The sequence below is a fragment of the Seriola aureovittata genome, chromosome 16 (assembly GCF_021018895.1).
Source record: "Seriola aureovittata isolate HTS-2021-v1 ecotype China chromosome 16, ASM2101889v1, whole genome shotgun sequence".
NCBI classification, from domain to species: domain Eukaryota; kingdom Metazoa; phylum Chordata; class Actinopteri; order Carangiformes; family Carangidae; genus Seriola; species Seriola aureovittata.
Genome location: NC_079379.1, coordinates 6,470,722 through 6,493,317, shown reverse-complemented (window position 1 = coordinate 6,493,317; position 22,596 = coordinate 6,470,722). Strand labels below are relative to the sequence as shown.

At 39.6% G+C, this 22,596-nt stretch overlaps 2 protein-coding genes across 3 annotated transcripts; one reads left to right on the top strand and one right to left on the bottom strand.

The window, feature by feature from the left end:
- The first annotated feature begins 138 nt into the window (after window positions 1-138).
- On the top strand, window positions 139-15,043 carry vps52 (VPS52 subunit of GARP complex). 2 transcript variants are annotated; one of them, XM_056400007.1, is made up of 20 exons: window positions 139-284; window positions 1,050-1,131; window positions 1,484-1,536; window positions 1,890-1,965; window positions 2,558-2,625; window positions 3,061-3,236; window positions 3,319-3,469; window positions 5,636-5,736; window positions 5,962-6,094; window positions 6,300-6,357; window positions 7,420-7,553; window positions 8,814-8,969; window positions 9,834-9,952; window positions 10,269-10,392; window positions 10,529-10,624; window positions 10,708-10,815; window positions 10,943-11,008; window positions 11,172-11,283; window positions 12,951-13,069; window positions 13,317-15,043. In XM_056400007.1, the coding sequence occupies exons 1-20, from the start codon at window positions 189-191 to the stop codon at window positions 13,461-13,463; spliced, it is 2,175 nt and encodes a 724-aa protein (XP_056255982.1). In that variant the 5' UTR covers window positions 139-188; the 3' UTR covers window positions 13,464-15,043. The 2 variants fall into 2 exon arrangements, with proteins under 2 accessions (XP_056255982.1, XP_056255983.1); XM_056400008.1 differs by having other exon boundaries at window positions 157-284; window positions 1,053-1,131.
- Window position 15,044: 1 nt separating this feature from the next.
- lgals17 (galectin 17) lies at window positions 15,045-22,308 on the bottom strand. The gene is made up of 7 exons (XM_056400012.1): window positions 22,191-22,308; window positions 20,731-20,774; window positions 19,453-19,818; window positions 19,266-19,356; window positions 17,895-18,073; window positions 17,494-17,544; window positions 15,045-17,365 (listed from the first exon to the last, which is right to left on the bottom strand). The coding sequence occupies exons 1-7, from the start codon at window positions 22,214-22,216 to the stop codon at window positions 17,283-17,285; spliced, it is 840 nt and encodes a 279-aa protein (XP_056255987.1). The 5' UTR covers window positions 22,217-22,308; the 3' UTR covers window positions 15,045-17,282.
- Between the last annotated feature and the right edge of the window lie 288 nt (window positions 22,309-22,596).

Here is a 22,596-nt window from a genome sequence, read left to right as displayed (position 1 = left end):
ATAGCAGAACAACTATCACATGTTTTGACGTATATTTTTTGTGTTTAGGTAACTCACAGAACATATATTCGTATTAATATCGTGTTCGGTCCACAAAAACGAGGACGCTTGGTCAGTTTTCGGGGGGCGATGACGCGGTAGGACCAAGCGTTTGTAGTTTTATTGGACGTTAGCGTAAATTCGCCGCAATGGCGGAGGGAACCGCAGTTGCTGTCGGAGCTGGGGTCGATGTAAACACAGCTGGAAACCCAACAGAAATTGCAATGGCTTATTTACAAGTCGAGGTGACATTTGTTTGCTGCTTTTTTAAAATCTGTTGCTGGCGTGAAAAACGTCAACGTTCAGCGTGTAATGTGACAATTCAGCTCTGTGTCCTGGTCGCGTTTACAACAGGATTTTCTATCACAGTGAACTGTAATGTCTAAGTAAACTGTACAGCATCTAATTACACAAACAGCCAGATTAATCTGCAGTAGTTACGGTAAATGAAACGCTTGTGACACGAAACACAATCTGTGTTCGTTGACAAGGTTTAATGATGTTGCTTGAAGCTAATGTAGCTGTTAGCATCCTGTCAAAACACCGAAAAGCTCAGTGATTTCCTGAATGCATCCTATAGCAACAAAGTCATTTATGTTCGATCAATAAGGGGGGTTAGAGGGTGAGTGAATTGATAGAAAATTTATTTATTAAGATTAAAGTCATCCATTAAGCAAAAGTTTCAAAGATTCACTGGTTCCAGCTTCACTAATGTGAATATTTATTATCAATGAAAATTTAATAAATGTGGGTTGTTTATCAGACAAAAGTATAGGACAAATAATATACACTGATAAATAACATACATATAATGCTAATAAAGTGTATGGTGTTATAGTTAAGCATTGTATATTAATAACATGATAACACGTAATCATATCTATAATATTATAGTAATAATCATTGCTAGTTGCAACCCTTTACTTATGTGTGTTAAAGATGGACTCACCACCTTTGACAAAATAGTTTTCTGAAACAGTTGTTTGTGTGTGACTCTGTCTTTTTGCCAGAAGACTGATGGAGACATGGCGAACCTGAACCTGGGAGAACTGGACCTCACCACCGATGAATTTATCTTGGATGAAGTGGACAGTAAGGCAATGTTTATCATTAATATGGAGCTATCCATATTTAAACCATAGGTCTGCAGTACCTTCTAGGGTTAAAACAGGTCATCAGTCCAGACTAGGATCTTGACAAAGTTGTAGTTGCCACATAGATATTGAAAGAATATCACAATTTCAACATTTGTTACAACCTGTGGCAGCTCCTTGCATTTTTACAGTTGCATCTAGATGCTTCAAAACCTCCTGCACAAGGGAAACTTTAAGTTAAAGCTCATAATAAAATTCCTCAGTGTTCAAGAGAAGCAGCTGCCTGTTTTCCAGCATGTCTGTTGAATGTTTGAGTTGTGGTGAACTCTGGTGCTCCCTGTCTCCTGCAGTTCACATTCAGGCCAATCTTGAAGATGACCTCGTGAAGGAGGCGCTCAAAACGGTGAGAATCGTGACACTAATGTTTGACTGAGCTGTTTGTAACGCAAAATTTAACAGGAGGTCTGAGAAGCATTTTTAAGACATATTACCTGTCATAATGAATGAATTACATTTGAAAATATGGTAAGATTATTGCAGTGATTACCATCTTTTGCCCCAGTTGCACTGTGAGGGGACGTATTGTTTTTACAGCCTGGTTAGATCTGAGAAGAGTCTCCTCAGCTATCTATAATTGATTCTTATTGATATTGGATTAAGTCAAAACTACTGTGTCTAAACTGTAAACCAGAACCGGTCATGTGACTGTGCTGTAAACGTGATAAGGATGGTCTCCCCCCTCCTGTCTGTTTTCAGGGCGTTGACCTCAGGCAGTACTCCAAACAGGTGGAGGCAGAGCTGCAGAGGATCGAACAGGCCTCCATCAAAGACTGTATCCTTCCTGCTCACAGTGTGAACGTTGTTACAACACAACAGTTAGAATGATGTTTGGTCTTTTTAAGAGCAAACACAGTGGAGTACTTGAATCACTTTTTGCTGTCTAAACTGTTACATGTGGGTCAGTCTGTTCATATACATGTGTGAAAGAGAGAAAATGATGTATCTCATCTTAAGAGGAAAACTGGAGTCAGTCCAATATTACTTTTAGACAGTATATACTATTATTTTTTATATGTACATATTTTTGCCTTTTATCTAAGAGTATATTGTTGAATGCAGCTGTCAATAATCCAGGAGAAATAGAATGAAATGCTCTCACCTTTATTTTTCATGTGTAAAAAGTATAACATGTTAAATGTACACATAAAAAAAAATGCATGTATACATGATGACTTTTACAAAAACAAACTGGTTCATTCCTACCGAAACCTTTAAATACAGTAATTAAATGAACACATTCAACTTTCTTCTTAATGTAAGGTTAGAGCTCATTTAGGCTTTTATTAATTTTTTTTTATCTTAAAACAAGTTTCGTTTCCTGTTTTGGGTGCTGGCTTTTATTTTCCTGACCCGGCGTCTGTCAGACATCAAGGAGAGTCAGAACATCGCTCTCCTGCACAACCAGATCACCGCCTGTGACTCCATACTGGAGGTAAGAGGAGACACCTCCGTCCGGGTCCGGATCCGGATCCTGATCCTGATCGTGATCCTGCAGGTCCTCTGTTTATATAGAAACCATTTGCACACTTTTTCAGTCTCAAAATTTAAAGCAAACAACTTAATGTTTTTTGTGTCTGCTGTTTTCTCTCTTTATATCACCAAATCTCTTTTTGTTTCTTTCTTTCTGTGCTCCCTCCTTCATGTTCATCTTTATCAGTCTTTTGCTTTGTGGTCTTCACTCTCTGGTTCCCTGAAAAAGATGAATGCAGACCTTCTTTTTTAACTTGTTGTGAACTCAATCACAGAGCTCTGTCATCTTCCCCGCATGTGTACAGCAGCAGTGTTTTAACATAACATAAGATAAGGTAGAACTTCAATTAGGGACTTTTTCAAACCAGATTTTTTTTGTGTCTGTTCGTGTCCTCAGCGTATGGAGGGCATGCTGAGCGGCTTCCAGAGCGACCTGTCCTCCATCAGCAGTGAGATCCAGACTCTGCAGCAGCAGTCGGTCAGCATGAACGTCCGGCTGAAGAACAGGCAGGCCGTACGCAGCCACCTCAGCCAGCTGGTGGACGAGCTGGTGGTGCCCGGAGCCATGATCTCGTAAGTGAAGCCGCCGTTACTGCGGTTTAAATGTGCTGAATGAAGGGTGTTTGTCTGACGTCGCGGTCCCCTGTCGCCGCAGCACCGTCATGGAAAGCCCCGTGACGGAGCAGGAGTTCCTGGAGCAGCTCCACGAGCTCAACAACAAGATCAACTTCGCCAAAGAGCTGAGCTTCAGAGAGACGCTGGCCTGCTCCGACATCCAGGACATCGTGGACCGCCTCAAACTCAAGGTGAGACACACAGAGGACGAGCAGGTGTCATTTTCAGTCTTTGTATTTATGTAATTTGAAAAGATTTGCAGGTAAAACATATTAAAAGAAATACAGAATAATGCAAAGATTTAAAAGAATCAAAGAAGGTCAATTTTTTATTTTTTTATTTATTCACATACAGTACTACAGTAAAAGTTTTAGGCAGGTGTGAAAAAATGCTGTAAACTAAGAATGCTTTCAAATATATAAATAATAATTGTTTATTTTTATCAGTTTACAAAATGCAAAGTGAGCGAACAAAAGAAAAATCTAGATCAAATCAGTATTTGGTGTTACTGCCCTTTGCCTTCAAACCAGCATCAATTCTTATATATAGGTATATATTATAGGTACACTTGCACAAAGTCAGGGATTGTGTAGGATTATAGTCAGGTGTATGATCAACCAATTATACCAAACAGGTGCTAATGATCATCAGTTTCACATGCAGGTTGAAACACAGTCATTAACTGAAACAGAAACAGCTGTGTAGGAGGCTTAAAACTGGGTGAGGAACAGCCAAACTCTGCCACCAAGGTGACGTTGTGGAAGACAGTTTCATGTCACAGGTCATACACCATGGCAAGACTGAGCACAGCAACAAGACCCAAGGAAGTTATACTGCATCAGCAAGGTCTCTCCCAGACAAAGATTTCAAAGCAGACTGGGGTTTCAAGATGTGCTGTTCAAGCTCTTTTGAAGAAGCACAAAGAAACGGGCAACATTGAGGATCGTAGACGCAGTGGTCGGCCAAGGAAACTTAGTGCAGCAGATGAAAAACACATCAAGCTTATTTCTCTTCGAAGATGTCCAGCAGTGCCATCAGCTCAGAACTGGCAGAAACCAGTGGGACCCAGGTACACCCATCTACTGTCCGGAGAAGTCTGGCCAGACGTGGTTTTCATGGAAGAGTTGCAGCCAAAAAGCAATACCTCAAACATGGAAACAAGGCCAAGAGACTCAACTTTGCACGAAACATAGGAACTGGGGTGCAGAAAAATGGCAGCAGGTGCTCTGGACTGATGAGCCAAAATCTGAAATATCTGGCTGTAGCAGAAGGCAGTTTGTTCACCGAAGGGCTGGAGAGCAGAACAATAAGTGTCTGCAGGCAACAGTGAAGCATGGTGGAGGTTCCTTGCAAGTTAGGGGCTGCATTTCTGCAAATGGAGCTGGAGATTTGGTCAGGATTAATGGTGTCCTCAATGCTGAGAAATACAGGCAGATACTTATCCATCATGCAATACCATCAGGGAGGCGTATGATTGGCCCCAAATTTATTCTGCAGAAGGACAACGACCCCAAACACACAGCCAATGTCATTAAGAACTATCTTCAGCATAAAGAAGAACAAGAAGTCCTGGAAGTGATTGTATGGCCCCCACAGAGCCCTGACCTCACCATCATGGAGTCTGTCTGGGATTACATGAAGAGACAGAAGGATTAGAGGAAGCCTACATCCACAGAAGATCTGTGGTTAGTTCTCCAAGATGTTTGGAACAACCTACCAGCACAGTTCCTTCAAACACTGTGTGCAAGTGTAGCTAGAAAAACTGATGCTGGTTTGAAGGCAAAGGGTGGTCACAACAAATATTGATTTGATTTAGATTTTTCTTCTGTTCGCTCACTTTGCATTTTGTACATTGAGTAAAAAAAATAAACTATTAACACTTCCATTTTTGAAAGCATTCTTAGTTTACAGCATTTTTTTTTTTTTTTTTTCACACCTGCCTAAAACATTTGCACAGTACTGTAGATAAAACATTAGAAATACATTGTATATAAGGAGAGACTGTGCTGGTGAGGAAAGAAACCCATCGACGGCATCACCTCAACGTATAAATAAAAATTACATCATACAAAATAAGAAAGGAGAAAAGGGAAGACCGATAGATAGAAAGGGAAAAAAAATTCAGTTTTTTTTTTTTTTTTTTTTTTTTTTTTTTTTTTTTTTTTTTTTCATTCGATCTGTGGTGAAGTCAGCTGCAGGTTCCCTCTTTGTCTCTGTTTTTTTTTTTTTTTTTTTTTTTTTTTCCCCTCTGATTCCTTGCCTTCATCCATTAAAATCACAGAGCACTTCGGGTTTTGTGACTTTCAGCCTGAACAATGCTGATATTTACCTGTATCAACATGTTTTGCTCACCTCAGGCTGTATCAAAGATCAGAGAGTTCATTCTCCAGAAGATCTACTCCTTCAGGAAGCCAATGACCAACTACCAGATACCACAGAACACTCTGCTCAAATACAGGTCAGCACATCCCATGTTTGAGGCTTTATTCCAATTTATTTATTTATTTATTTATTTATTTATTTATTCCAAATTTGCTTCCAACTACATTTCTTTCACGAAACATTTAATGAGATTCCACAGACCTTATCTCATTTGATCGGTGTCTACTATTACATCATATTAGTCTATATTATTATTAGCCTGAAAAAGTGACCCGCTCTCCTTTGTTTTGTCTCGTTGCAGATTTTTCTACCAGTTCCTTTTGGCCAACGAGAGGACTGTGGCGAAAGAGATCCGGGACGAATACGTGGACACGATGAGCAAAATTTACTACAGTTACTTCAAGTCGTACAGCGGCAGGCTGCTCAAAGTGCAGGTCAGTGGATCAATACAGGGCAAAACAAGCTCATGATCTCTGTTTCATCCAACGTCATTTACATAACATGTCAGAGTGTCTGTGGAGGGACTGCAGCTAGAGGAGTGCTTCATTTCTGTCACAGCAGCTGCCTGAGCTCCGCAGACTCTGCCCGGGTGAACGGGTTCCTTACATGTGATATAACAGTTGTCTGTCCTGTCTGCAGTATGAGGAGGTGGCAGACAAAGACGACCTGATGGGGGTAGAAGACACAGCCAAGAAAGATATCCTTTTAAGTATGTGTATTTGTATTTCAGAGACTAATGTCCACATTGTGTTGACCCATAACCAGATATATTTGTGGTTTTAAGAACTAAAAACCATCTCAGTGTAGTTTTACATCTCCTCTCTCTGGCTTCTCTCTGGAGCTCTAGTAACAACAGGTCGGTGAGCCAATCAGAAGAGAGGAGGCTCTGAGCCTCTCTGACTGTTTTCGGAGCGATCCAATAAAGATATAGCAGATTTCAGGTAAACACTCAGAGAAACAAAATCCTGCAAGACTGAATGGTGGATCCAGGTGGGTGGGGCTTGCAGAATGGCTGAGTGCGGCGACTGCATTGTTGTTACATCACAAAGTTACAGAAGTCCTGACGGTTTGTTTGAAGGCTCAGTTTCTGAATACAGGCTGTGTGCATTTCTCCGTGGACTGAGTGCTTTGATACTTTCACAGTATTAATAAAGAACCTAGACCTGCTTTATAATCAAACATATGGTAATCTACCTTGATGCAGCGTTGGACAAAAAAAAAAAAACACGGTTTAACGTACATTTGCACAAAGGTTTTCACATATGGAAGCCACAACATCAGTCAAATGTCCATACAAAACGGATAAACAGGGGTTTGTTGGGTTCACATTGTGATGTGTAAACACATTTTTCCTTCTGAGAGCCATCACTGCGGATAATTGACAGTGTGTGAGACAGTCAGGTGTTGATGTGGCAAAGAACCTGAATATCTGCATTAAAACAAATCTGGCTCCTTTCCAAGAGGAAATAAGACCCTGAGGGTTAAAGTATATGAGACACCTCAGGCCTCTCACATAAGAACAGCCTGCGTGTGTGTGAATGTACTTGTGTTTAATCTATGTTATGTCAATTTAATGTACAGTACATGCTTACTTAGTTCGGGTGTGTCTCTCACACATACTGAACATAACACCCAGACAATCAAGTATCTGATTATCATAACTCCTGAGGCAATCACCGGGTCCTGTGACTCGCCAACGCCCCGCCAAAGCAGACTGAAACTCAGAGTGAAGATCCTTGACTCCCCCCCCCCCCTGCAGGTTTCTTCTCCAAGCCGTCATTGAAAAGCAGGAACACCATCTTCACTCTGGGCCAGAGGGGGGCCATCCTGAGTCCCGCCGAGCTGGAGGGGCCAATCCTGGTTCCACACACAGCTCAGAGAGGAGACAGCAGGGTGAGACGTCACAAACACCTGACTGTCACACAGTTGACTGTGTGTGTGAGGGTTTGTGTGTCACTATGGTTACCGAATGATTGCCATAAATATACACATCACTTATACAGATTGATTATAGGGTCACTTCCTGGCCAGCAGATGGATTTATTAGTAGTTTAGCTTTTTATATTCAGACTAAAATCACATTTCTACTCTAGAAAAATCCTGTGCTTTGTTCAGACCGCTTCCAGATCACAAACAAACGGCACCAGAGTTCACATGGAAGCAGGGCCAAGACCCTCCTTTTCACACAGCTTGACAGCTTTCACACCAACCCAACCCGCCCTGGCTCACACACCAGAGTTAGTTTTAACTGAACAAAACAGATCACAAATGAATAAATAGCAAAAAGATTTCCAGATTTCTTTAGGGAAACATCAGGAACATTTAAAAGAGAGACAGAGGAAGAACTGAACTGTATGGAACATAAAGTGAAAAGTACGCGCAGAGGTAGGAAGGTACTTGTGGGGCTTTGTAGCCTGTGCAGTGGCAGAAATAGTGGAGTGACATGTCAAGATCTTGTTTGCAGAATTCTTGATTAGCTGTAATTTCCTACATTAGTATTTCATGCATATACATGCATATGTATAGCATGTAGCATATTGACAGCAGTTGCTTTGAACTGAAATGTTTTGAATATACTTAACCACAGAGTGAAATGATCAGGAATAATGTCGACTGTAAACTTTATTTAGTCTATGTAATACTTTTCAAAACAGACTTACAGGCTGCTGTATATATATAAAAACAGAGCGAAACAATAAAAGGCAATTAGCAAGGCAAGCGTAATTACTTGAAAATTACACATACGCATGTAAAAACTATAAAATCTATAAAACAGACAGAAGAAAGTTGGTAAAAGCTCAAACTGAAGTCAAGAATTAAAAGCAGATTTATACAAGTATGTTTTGAGCAGTGATTTTAAACTGGAGCAGTGGTTCAGCACACTGATGTCCTCAGGCAGTGAATGACAGAATAATAAAAGAGGGCTGTGTATCCAGGCTGAAACCAGGATGTAGTTATAAACACACACACACACACTGACACTGTACTGAGGAAACACACTGTGGATCCACACTGACATCTTGTGGTCGTTTGTGACACATTATGAAGACACTTGAAACATTTTCAGATAGTGAACCAATAACCAGAAAATAATATGACCAACATTATTATATTATTGATTCTAACTGTTGTATTTCTCTGTGTCTCCTGCAGTATCCCTATGAGACGCTGTTCCGCAGTCAACACTACGCTCTGCTGGACAACGGCTGCAGAGAATACCTCTTCCTGTCAGACTTCTTCATGGTGGCAGGAAACTCCGCCCTCGACCTCTTCAACAGCATCATGGGAAAAACTCTCAGCATGTTCCTGGTAGGAATGAGGCGCCTTTTCTCCTCTCAGAGTTTCAGCCCGTCAGAGATGCGACTCGTCCTTAACTTGTGTTCGTCTGATATAGTTGACCACGTTAGATAGATAAAGACAGAGCAAGAGAAATAAAGAGAGAGAGAGCGAAAAAACTTTATTAAACCCAAAATCACCAAAATAAGAGAAGGACACTGAAAAGACAAAAAGTAAAAATAGAAATAAACTTGGACTGTACTTCAAACCTAAATTTATACAGCACTATGGCGAGCCATTGATTCAGTATCTTGGCAATACAGTGAAATACTTCTCTGACGCCCCAGTTTGGGGAGTATAAACATGTTTTAACCCTTTTTTCTATTTAACAAAGTATTTTAAAATGTTGATTGCATCGGTGTTAAATAAAGATGTTTTTTCTAAATAAAATATCAGCTAAAGTTAGATAAGTTTACATCGGGGAAATATCTGATCAAAGAAAAAATTCAACAGGATTAAGGAACTGACTAAACATTTGATGCCAACTTTCCACGATTGACTGTTGTTGATACTCAGTGCTGCAGAGACACGTTCTCCTCAGGTGATATATTCTACATTGGCGGGTGAATATAGTAGAGAATGTATATCATCAGGATACAGGTGGCATGTTGTGATCTAGCTAAATTCACTGAAATGATGCATTTACTGTGTATGGCAAAAGCCAGGCTTTGTCAGGATGCTTCACTCTAATTCAGCGGGGTCCACTAGTGGGCCATGAAGGTATTTTTTTTGTCTCGTATTAAGATAAAGTAGAGATTAAAATGTACCAGACAGGAGCGTAACAACACTGAGTCATATAGTGTTACTGAGTCCTGTTGTGTGCGTCTGTCCCCGCAGAAGAGCATGTCCACATATGTGTCCGACTGCTACGACAGCATCGCCGTCTTCCTGTGTATCCACATCATCCTCAGGTTCAGAGCCATCACCGCCAAGAGGAACATCCCCGCTCTCGACAAGTCAGTGTCTCCTTAACGACCAACTCATTACATTTAACCCCCCCCCCCCCAAAAAAAAATGTATTACAGGGAAGACATGAGGTATTTGCTCGTTATATCTGTGTGTTTGTGAACTTCAGCTCAGCACCAACCGGCAGTAAAGATAACTTGTTTTAAAAGTCACTTAGCTGCTGCACTGAAGACCCTGCACAGGTAAAGCAGAGCAGGAGACGTGTGTTGTTCCACTGGTCCTGTCTTAAAGTCTCTGCTGACGGTTGTAAATGGACGAGGACAGTGCTGAAGATGTTTAAGTCGTGTGTCCTCACCCGTGCGTCAGGTACTGGGAGGCGGTGCTGGAGCTGCTGTGGCCAAGGTTCGAACTGATTCTGGAAATGAACATCCACAGCATCCGAAACACTGACCCTCAGAAACTGGGAGTGCTGGACACCAGACCGCACTACGTAGGTCTACACGCTCACATTTATATATACCGGGAGATATAACACACACACACACACACACACACACACACACACACACACACACACACACACCATCATCATGTCAATGACCTGAGTGTGTGATTGTTGGTTTCAGATCACTCGTCGTTACGCGGAGTTCTCGTCAGCCATTGTCAGCATCAATCAGACGTTTCCCAACGAGAGGACCAACACTCTGCTGGGACAGCTGCAGGTAACACACACACACACACAAAAACACACACACACACACACACACTATTAATTTGACATAAAACATGGACGTATGTTTTCCAGGTTGAGGTGGAAAACTTTGTGCTGAAGATGGCGGCGGAGTTTCCCTCCAGACGAGACCAGCTCATCTTCCTCATCAACAACTACGACATGATGCTCGGCGTTCTCATGGTGAGCGTGGAAAACGTAAACTATGACCTGACTCCTGCTGTTGTGTGGACATTTTGATCGCAGGTCTCATGAGTCCTCTTACTGTTCCTGTGTGTGTGTGATGGTTGTTTTTCCTCCGTTTGTCCAGGAGAGGGCAGCAGACGACAGTAAAGAGGTAGAGGGTTTCCAACAGCTGCTCCTGGCCAGGACACAGGTAAACATCACACTGCGTTCTCTCTGTGAACAGGGCTTTTATTTTGACACTTTTGCAGCTAAATCGTATGCTATGAATTGAAGCTAACTGGGGGAAAAAAAAAAAAAAATACCACAGAAAATGCGTAATCACATGATAGAGATACTCGTCTTCTGCCCTCCAGGAGTTTATCGAGGAGATTTTGTCTCCCCCCTTTGGAGGGATGATCGCCTTTGTGAAGGAGGCCGAGGCACTGATGGAGAAAGGGCAGCTGGACCGACTGAAGAATGAGGAAGGTGAGAGAATTTTATTTTGGTGTGATAGTTTCTTTTCTTTATATTTTATTTTCTGGAACAATTAGAAGTGTTAAATGTCACCATACACACTTTATAACAGGCTTTTAAAGAACAGTAAATGGTGGATCAGGAATAAGAAGAAGATTACCGGAGTCCTCACAGGGAGACTTGGAGGAAGGGAACTGGTTCAGAGATACACAGTTGGGGCCCGTACTGACCCCCACTATACATGGAAGTTTGATTATTTCCTCAGGCATCCAGAAACCAGCCGGAAGTCTGAAATGGCAGTAATTTTGATAATCAATTCATCGTTTAAGACAATTCTCAGCAAAATTACCAGCAATTAAATGTGAACATTTGCTTTTCTCTCCGTTTTCAGTGATATTAAACTCAGACTTTTGGGTTTTAAAGGTCCCATATTGTATAAAGGTAGATGTCCATGTCTTTTTTTGATGCTATTTTGATTATAAAGCAGGTCTAGGTTCTATATTAATACTGTGAAAGTATCAAAGGGCTCAGTCCACAGAGAAATGCAAACAGCCTGTATTCAGAAACTGATCCTTTAAACCAGATGTCAGGACTTCAGCCATGCCCACAAGCCCCGCCCACCCGGACACACCATCCAGCCTCGCAGGATTTGGTTTCTTGAAATGTTTTTATTCAATCACTCAGAAAACAGTCAGCCAGTCAGAAAAAAGGCTCAGAGCCTCCTCTCTTCTGATTGGCTCACCAACCTGTTGTTACTGGAGCTCCGGAGAAAAGCCTGAGAGAGGAGATGTAGAACTACACTGAGATGGTTTTTAGTTCTTAAAATCACAAATATATCTTCTAATGAATCAACACTTCAAAAAAAAACACAGCACAAGTTTAAAATACTGGACCTTTATTACAATTAGAATATTTTCACCTGGGCTTCAGGGAATAATGATGATGGCATTTTTCACTATTTTCCCAAATTTTATTTATACACTGAACAATCGCTCCAATTCGAGGGAGAGGATCAGACACTGCTCCATTAATGGACGAGACTTCAGCTCGTACGGTCGAGGGGTCAGGCAGCGCAGAGACTCAGCAGCCTTTCAGGTTTTACATGGTTACAGCTGAAAGGGAATGGAAATCTACCTCGTGGTTTTAAGCTCCATGATTTGGTTTTGTTTTGGGTTCCTTTCATTTCGAGCAAATGGACTCATCTTCAGTTGATATAAGCCATTTATGTTGGTTGATGTGGCTTCATGTTAACCTACCTTTTTGAAGTGAGTCTAGCATCAGATTTGCTGACCGACGAGTTGCAGGATTCTTTCACTTCTTGGTTGAGTTTTGTTTTACAGATTTATGAGCAGCTTTCATCCAGGATCCCTCAGCCGTCCCTCTCAGTTTTGTTTCTCTGTCAGTGTGAGGCTTCACTTTTCTCCCCAGCTTCTTTACTTCAGTTTCCCACATCCTTTTTCTCTTCACTGTTTTTTCTCACATTCACCACAACATTCATGTTCAGGCTTTTTTTTTTTTAAACTCTGTGCTGTGTCAGTGACATGTGAAACTACACAGGCTCTGTAGAAGAAAAACACTGTATTGTGGTCAGGTAACAACAACACAGTGATAATGTAACATAATTTAATGATTTCCAGCTATTTAACTTGACTGTCTCTCTGTGCGTCTCCCTCCTCCAGCTCGGATCACTCAGCTGGTCCGGGGGTTTTCCAGTACGTGGAAACAGTCGGTGGAGTCGATGAGTCAGGACGTCATGAGGTCTTTCACCAACTTCAAAAATGGAACGAGCATCATACAGGTGAGACGACGGACACACATGACTCTGTTTTAGCAACGCACCCAAAAACACCACAGTCGTGTTTCCCTGTGCACAGGTTTTCCAGTTGGTTTTTGAGGGGCTTTCCGTTTAAAAAAAAAAAAAAAAAAAAAAAATACTGAACAATAGAAATGTTATCAGTTTGATATTTATTCTTCATACTGACACAGTGTATGTGTCAGAGGAAGTGAGTGATGTGATAAAGCAGCACTTCCTCTTCCTGCTGCAGGGCGCTCTGACCCAGCTGATCCAGTACTACCACGGTTTCCACAAGATCCTGAACCAGCCGACGTTCCGCAGCCTGGCGGTCCGCTCCGAGCTCATCAACCTGCACCACCTCATGGTCGAGGTCAAGAAGCACAAACCCAACTTCTAACAGGATGGGATGCCTTTGTCTGAGGGGGGGGAAACCCACCCACCCCTGGTAAAGAATCTGCTTCTTCAACAAACCAGAAACATGAGCATGATACATGGAAAAACATCTGGAGTCTGGAGATGTGGATTCCCTCCAGATGTGTGTAAATTTTTGGAAAGCATTAACTCCAGCTAAAGAACAAGTGGTGTGATGGATCAGTAAGGGCAGATGAGGGGAAGTCCTCACCGGATCTGAGTGGAAGTGTGTTTTTTGATTAGAATTCGATGTCACTCTTTGACTGTAAAGAAACCTGCAGCCGATCGACCACTCGTCCTCACTTTGTCACTCACATTTCAGTCCTCAGACCTTCATCAGGTGAAACCCACGCACTGCACACGACCAAAGTGTCACCCATGAAGCGAGTACGTGTGATCGAGGGGTGTGTTCGAGATGCTGTGGTTTCTTTTCAGCCAACAACAAAACTTTGTAGTGTGCAAGAAACTGAACTCATGACCAAGTGTGTTACAAAAAAGCCTAAAGTGACAACTAGTTCTTGCATCAACGTAAATGAAACTAAATTTGCAAGTGAAATAATCAAAAACAGGAGTAAAAATAAACAAAAGAATTATGAAAATGAGCATTTATATTCAAATTACTGATAGAGGTTCAGTACAGGATGCAAATTTGGACTTTTATTATGAAACACTGAGCAGACACTTGTTTATTTTCACCTTTATTTTGTATTTAAAGTAAGACCATGTACCTTTTTGTTAAACAACAACCACTTCAAGAAGAGTTGAATTTGAGTTCAGGTGATATGAACTTTTCGTTTGTATGTGGAAGAGTGTCTAATTTCTTTTTTTCAATAGGTGCATAGTCTTGCTGTTTATTCCAGTAAAATAAATCATACATTTGTAAAAATTTAATTTATAACACTGCACTAGTGAGAGACGAACTCTTGCGAACACATTACTTGAAAAACTGTCTTTTTTTTTTTTCTTTTTTTTTTTTTTTGGTGTGTGTTCATGTGTTGCAGCTTCAGCGGGTGAGACTGGTCATTAAAGTTAAAGAATGTGATATTCTGTGGTTTTTCCTCTTGTCATCAAATCTCAGTTTAAAAGAGGCTCAGTAAACAGGAGGAAATGCTGCATTTTGTGGGGACTATTTTCAGCGGCGGATTAATCCACATTTGCTGCTGTAGTGGGTATTTTGAGTAGCAGGCCGATGTGTGTGGGAGTGAGTGAAAATAAACTTGTGCACAGTGTGTGTTCATGTAATGAAGGCTGTCACCCAGTGCAACAGTGTGGCTCAGTGATGTGTTTTTAATGGTGTTTGGAAACAATGGAGCTCTGGCTCAGAGGAGTCAGATGCATCAGACTGTCACACACACAATAGGAGATTATCTGTGTTGGTTTTGGTCTGCGGATGAGATTTAATGACTATAAGAGGAGGTGTGTCCTGAAGTCGTGGTGTGCCTTTGCTCGTTTTATCTCCAGTAGCCGTACAGAGTTCATTGTGTTGCTTCTACTTGTCTGAATCTGTCTGTGAAGTCATTCCAACAGTCTGTGGAGTTTAACAAGGAATCATTGAAATACAACATGGTTTGCGTTTGCTTGTTTTATTATTCAACTACTTTTTATTTAATTTTAGTTTAGAATGAATTGAAATACAGAGTAAAGACCAGATACTGGAAGCTGTTCAGTAGTCCAATGTTGTGACTGTAACCAAACATTTACGCACATAATCACACCAAACAAACCACAGCAAAAAAGCTCATTAACTACAAAACATATTTCACATGTAAATAATAATTATAATAAAATCCATTTCTCCAATCATTCAGTTACTTTTTAGACAGATTTTCTTGGTTTCAGACTGTTTGTTTTCATTATTGACTAATTTGCATATTATTTTTCAATTACTTGACTAATCATTAAGTCTTTAAAATTTGCTGCTTTATAGAGAGGGAAATACTTTTACCCAATTACATTTATCTGAAAGCTGTGATTACTTTACAGATTAACATTTTATTTGCACTGAATGAGAAGATTTTGTAAATTAGGGACTTTAGTTGTAGTAGCATATGTTACATTATACTGCCACATTAGTGCTAGTGCTTTTACATGACATATACTCAGTTGTAGAAGAAGTACTCACATCATTTATATAAGACAATACAATAGACTGGATTAGTTTTAGCTCGGTGTAGCTAATATATTGAGTGTCCACTAAATATGCGCCTCGTGGATTAATCCTAAAATCATATTCCTAATCAAATAAACTTTTGGTTTCTTAAACCTATAAAAAATTATTTTAGTAGTTATTAGTTTCTCTTGTTTTGTCTGATCAATAGTCCAAAACTTAGCTCAATCATTATTTTATTTCTATTTAATTGGTTGAACTCCAATGTTTGCTCAATGTGTATTGAACAAAAAAAGTTTTTTTTTTCAGTACACATCAGATCATCCAAGATTGGAATTAACAAACTGACACAAAGCAATATTTCTATTTTCAGCTACTGTCCAAACCAACTACTAAAAAAAAAAAAAAAGAAAAGAAAAGTTAATCCTCACTTTCTGATACGAACAAGCACACCTGCATGTAAATGCATTATGCCTCAGCTGCTGCATCATCGTTTGTAGAGACCTAATACTGCAAATTAAATTAAGATCGATATAAAAATTATCAGATTAATCAAACAAATGTATTAACTGGAAATAACTCAACAGTATTAGTGTTCAGGTGGTGGTTGGTCGCAGGAACATCTCAAGTGAAAATCATAAATTAACCACCACACATTGGAATGAGTTCACTGTGACTTATATTAAGAGCGAACAACGCGTTTTACCTGTAGCTGCTTCAGGTTCAGGTTCATTCAGCAAAACTACAAGAGTAACTCACAGGCATGTATAGTCACATGACTAACTATCAGTCTTCTATTTGTCATTTTTAAAAAAAAATAATTTTTCTCCAAGGTAAATATTTTTCAAAAAACATTACACAAAATTACATTAGCCAAAAAACATATTACACAAAATTTCATTTTTTAGAAAACATGACAATATTACACAAAATTACATTTTTCCAAACACATTGTTGGCATTGTTAATATTACATAGTTACAAGAAGTATTCAGATTATTTTGATGAAGAATTCTTGTAACTGTGTAACATTAACAATGCCATGTTTTTGTATAAATGTAATTTTGCAAAATACATTTGTTGTTTTATGAAAAATTGTATTTTTGTAATCCTTTTGTTTTTTGAAAATGTAGCTTTGTGTAATATTATTACATTGTTTTTTGAAAAATATTAACCTTTTGAAGAAAAATATTGAAACATATTAAAAACTGACAAATTGAAGACTGTGATAATTAGTCATGTGACACATATGTATGTATCACATCTGTGAGTTACTCCTGGAGTTTTGCTGCGCGAACCTGAAACTGAAGCGGCTAAAGGTGAAACGTGTTGTTCGCTCTTAATAAAAGGTCACAGTGAAGTCATTTCAGTGTGCGGCGGTTAACTTAGGATTTTCCCAAATTTATTCACATTCACAAAGACTCTTGCATTAGCATGTCCAGTTTACATCGAGTGGTATTCAGATTTTGGCTCCAGAGTTGTGTTTCAGACGTCACTTTGTCAAACTAAAACACAGATTTTTCTTTAACTCAAAACTTACACACAAACTCACATTTGTCACTCCCTACCTCACTTGACACAACACCACACATTGTTAACTGGAAACTTCACTCAGGTTGAATTTTACAGTTTAGAAACATAATAAATTATTTAAATGTAACGTTTAAATGTACAGTGTTGTTATTTTGCAGAGATTGCCTCAGAGCAGATGAGAAAATTGGAAACTCAGGACAAGACCAAACAAGACGAGAAGAGCGGAACAACTGCTTTCGGCAGCGTCACCTGGAAAGAAATCAAAGCATGGAGACATCAAAGGGTTATTCCAGATTTTTTTTTTTTTAACAACTTTCTCTTCATATCACTCCTTCAGTTCTGGTTCATATGCTAGAATATACATATTGTTTTCTCACCTGTTATTTCCTTTTCCATAAACTGGTGGACTTTGAGAGCTGTGGAGCCGTCTGTGGAACAGATGAGTTACATCAGTTGCATGTAATTACAATGCAAATCCTAATTCAAAATGTACAACTACTCGTGATAAGACTTTATGCAAAATTACACTCGTACCAGTCAAACTGTAGAGACGCTTTGTTCTGTGGAATCAGGTTCTATGATAATTATGGAAAATGTTCTCACTTCCACAGAGCTCTGTGCTAGGACCGAAACTTTTCACCATGTATATATGCTCTTTGCATAAACACATATTTTTATATATTTGGAAATTGTGTTGATTGATCAGTTATTGAACTGACTGGAGACCAAGTAATCTATTAATCAACTACTTCAGCAGGAAGCAGAGGAAGACCCTCACCTTCCACAGAGAGCTGCACGGTGCTGATGACGAGGCCCCGTTCATCCAGAACTTTGTACGTTCCCTCGTCTGAGCGCCTTAAGTTCTTTATCGTCAGCTGCTCTTTCACTTGATTTTCCTCCAGACGCAGACTGTTCTCATCCCCCCTCATCCACAGGTCCGTTGACACTGAGCTGTTCCTGTCGAGCACAGGTCAGTGACTGTTAGAGCGAGCCAGTGGCAGAAACGTAAAACAAGACTTTAAGCGTGACAGCGCCCTCTAGAGGCTACGGTGTTTATCACAGTCCCAATATGAAAGTGGTGGACAAAACAAACAGAATACTTATGATTTAGCTTTTCTTAGAGCCTCGCCAGTAGTGGAGCTCAAACTGAGGGGCCATTAGAATCAAAAGGGGGTTCATCTTCTGGGAAGCATGAATGAGCTCATTAAGTATGATTAAAAATTTTCCAATTTGACTTTGATATATTTTGTGTGAGGATAATTTTTGGTTTAAGCTCATGGAAAGATAAATAAATTACCGAAATCATTAAGGTTCATCCTCAAGGGAACATGAAAATATACTTTAAAATTCTGCATGAATGATGCTAATCTGCCGTTTTTAAGTGGAGGAAAGGTAAGAGTGGCACCAAAATTATTAGGATTCATAAACATCTACAGAACATTTAATAGAAAACCTGTACAAATTTGACATTTAGACCTAGTAGTACTGCTCGAGGAAATCCCAAATGAAAAGGGTTCATCCTCTGAGGAGCACGGATGGGCTCAGCAAAGTTAATCAAAATCTAACTCTCTCCTCTTGGAGGTTGTTAGCTGAAGGTGGTGCAAGAGGAAAGGTCGAGCAGTCATTAAAATCAAATAAAATGGCTCATCTTCTGGGGACCATGGGTATCCTCAGTACATACACACTGAAATATGACATTTAAACTGTGAGTGAAAAGATTACATGAGAAAGTCCCGCTACATAAAATTAGTTTTTTTTTTTCTTTTTTTAAAAACCCACATGATCCTGTCGTCAAAGACTCTGTTTTGTAAGCAGAGTTTATTGGGTGAGTCACAACTTTACCAGCAGCCTGTAACCTATTTTAGTTTGACGCAAACAGTTTTTCTTAGGAGTGGGTGTCTTTGTTTTATTTTATTTTTTTTGTGGGGAGATCAGAGTAGGTAGCATTTGTGTGGGAGCCAAGACAAGATTAGAGAAGGCGAGGTGAGAGAAGACAAAGAAATAAAGAGACTTAATGTGAACATGTAAAGATTCTCAATAATGGTAGAAGGGTGAAAGTTTATATATAAAAGTCTCAATTTGTAAGCAGATTTTGTTTTTTTCTTTTACCCTGAAAAACAAAATGTTTGATTGTAGGTAAGCAGCTCACCTGTTCTGGAAGATCACTCTCACAGAGTGACGGGTGTGGAGATCCAGAACCAAGTCCTCACCTGGAGCCTGAGATTGACGAGACTTGTGGTCTGAGAGGGAAAACAAAACAGTCGTAGGCGAGTTAATGACAAAAAAGAGAAGGGCAGGAATGAAATAAAGAAACAACCATCCAGACCCAAACTGACCGAACACAGACAGCTTGACGCTCTGAATGAAGACTTTCATTTTTGTGGACCTCACTCCGTCCACCACCATGAAGCTCTCGTATCGCCCTGTGTCTCCGATCTGAACATCTCTGATGATCAGAGAACAGTCCCCGGACCCGAGCTTCTCCTCAGGAACCTCCACCCGGCCCTCAAACTCCTCCGCCTGCCACTTCCGCCCTCCCCGCTGCTCAAACACGGTGTCGGCCAGGGTGGTCCACTGGATGTGGCAGGCGGACGGGGCCACTTCCCCCAGGCGTGGCTTCCAGCTGCAGGGAAGAACCACCTGGTTCCCCACCGTGGAAGTGACGGACAGGAAGTTGGTGGCGGAGGACAGGGAAGAGGAGTCTGGAAGGAGAGAGGCATTGAGGTGGGAGATGGAAGAAAATGTCCTCAACAGCTTGAATGTCCTTTAGAGGATATGTCGTGGTAAAATCAAGTATAATGCGGTATGACTATTTTCACTCAAGTAGAGTTCACTTTTAGATACTTGTACTTTACCCAAGTATTTCCATTTAATTCTACTTTATATTTTTTCCCTACTATATTTATTTAACTGGAGTTGCTTGATACTTTTCAGATTATGATTTTTCCACAAAATATATAAGTTTATAAAATAAAACACAATGCCCACGATAAAACAAGTAATTCCCGAAGAAGTCAAATAATCCAATATTTCCCTTTATGTTTTTTCTTTCTTTCCTCGCCTGTTAATCATCTCGTGACCCCTCAGATTTATCTTGTGACCCTTTGGAGGGGCCTGACCCCCCGATTGGGAACCACAGAATTAAAATAACTAATTGTGACCAAAAACAAGTAGATAAACTATAGCTCCCAGATAGCAGCAGCAGCAGCAGCAGCAGTAAAAATTGCTGCTTACACACAAGAAGTTTGCAGAGTAGTGCATGTGTTCATTAATCTCTAAAGCGATTCAGATTCAGATCTCTGATTCTCCAGTTCAGTGAGAATTTCACTACAACAATAAATGTGCAGTGGGAATATGTCTTAAATGACTCCCCCCTCTGGAGTCACTGAATTTTATCACCTTTGAGCTTGAGTTAACCCTGAGATATGATTTGTGCAGAACATGGCAGCTGCAACAGGAGCAGTTAAACTACAGCTTGTAAGAAACCGCACTGGTGTTTCAGAAACCAGAAGTATAAATCTGTTCTTCACCTTAAACCACAGTTTAACTAATGACTGAACAACAGCCCCCCAAAAAAACCTCTGTGGTGGAAATAATAACAGCTTGATACTCACCAACTAAACTGCCAATCAGGAAACATTGAAGATGTATGAAAACCCTGGAGGAAACATGAGAAGAAGCAACGATCAGTCTTTGAGAGTAGATATCATTATAGACCTGCTTGTGACAGGAAATCTGATCATAATGAATCTGATTATAATTAATCTGACACACAGAAGCTCCAGATGAGTTACAGGAATATTATAGACCCATAATCCTAAATATAGTTTATATGTCCTGGATTTCATTACACTGTTTCAGTCTGGCTTCAATCAAATCTCGTACAATGCAAATGCACCAGTGGAAGTACTGTTTATGAAGCCAGACTGCCCCCTTTCATTAATATCATTATATCCTCTATATATTACGTTATTAATATAAGTGATGTACTAACATATAAGCAGCATTTTAGATTTTATATACTCCTGGGTAGTTCTATGTAGAGCAATACATTATATAGTTTTTATGATAGAGCTAAAATGATTCGTTAATCATCAAATGTTTAATCAACAACTATTTTGATAATTGATTAATGATCATTTTTCATTGAAATGTCTGTTTTTTCTGAGGATTTTTTTTCTCTGTTTTAAATCAAATTTAATGAAAGTTTAATGGGCCAAATAATCAATCAGTTAATTAGAGAAAATTATCTTAAGATTAATCAACAAGGAAAAAAATTTTGGTTTCAGTCCTATTTTATAAAATCTTCTAATATTTTGCAAATAAAATCTTAATCTGTAAAGCAATCACATGTTCCCAAATAAATGTAGTGGAGTAAAGAGTACAATATTTCCCTCTGAGATGAAGTGGAGTAGGTTATTATGGAAGAGGATTCGGTAAAAGAAAAGAAAAAAAAATCTGTGGCCCTAATGTGAAAAAATATTTTCTTAGAGTCAGAATTCTGAGAAAAAATTAAAGTCCGAATTCTAAAAAAACCCCCAAAAAAACAAAAACAAAACAAAAATATCACATTTGGCCTTAGTCCTGTTCTGTATATTATAATATAAAATAGGATACAATGAAAATACTCCAGTAAAGAAACTACTGATTCTTGGTGACATTTAGCCAGGTGAGAGAATCGAGAGTAACGGCTTCATATTGGACGCACATGGATCGATAAGTTTCGTTTCTACTGATGGTTTACTCTCAAACGAAACTGCAGAGGGCGGTGATCTGTGTGTTTTCGTCCCTCGCGGTTTGATGCAGCACTGATGCGTCCACACGCTCACGGACTGCTGCAGTGAAAATCATCAGAAAACACCTTTAATGCCTCTTTTATTTTGCAGATATCTGCAGCCCTGCAGCCTCTCAGACATCCACTGCTTCATTTCATCAAACAAGTTCATTCTCATTATTTTGCGTGGACAGTTAGTAAAATAATAATAATAATACAATAGAACACACAAAGGCGTAAACAGTCCAACTAACAGTGAGGAAAGATTTAAATTTCAAAATAAAATGTAGCGTTTCTTACCACTGCCAGGTAATAACTGTTCTCATGATGTCAGCTGTTTGGAAACTTAGTCCAGTCCTCTTCTCTTTCCTCAGCTGCACCGCTGTTGAAGTGTGTTGACACTCAGCAGAGAGCACAATTTATCAATTACCGCTTATGGCTCCGACTTCCGGTGGCGTTCAAAATAAAACTAGCACCACCCACTAAACCTCTACCCTGCCGGTGCTCGCTCCAAGCTGCAGGTTGAAACAGTGTCAAAAGATACAAATAAAATGATTATTCAATCAATTTTAGTTAATTAATTCTTAACTGATTAATAATTCAAATGATAAAACATCATGAAGCTACTGACCGATTTTTTTTATTTATCAATCTGATGCCTTTTGTCTTTTTTTCACCTCAAAATACAAACACAAGGATATTATTG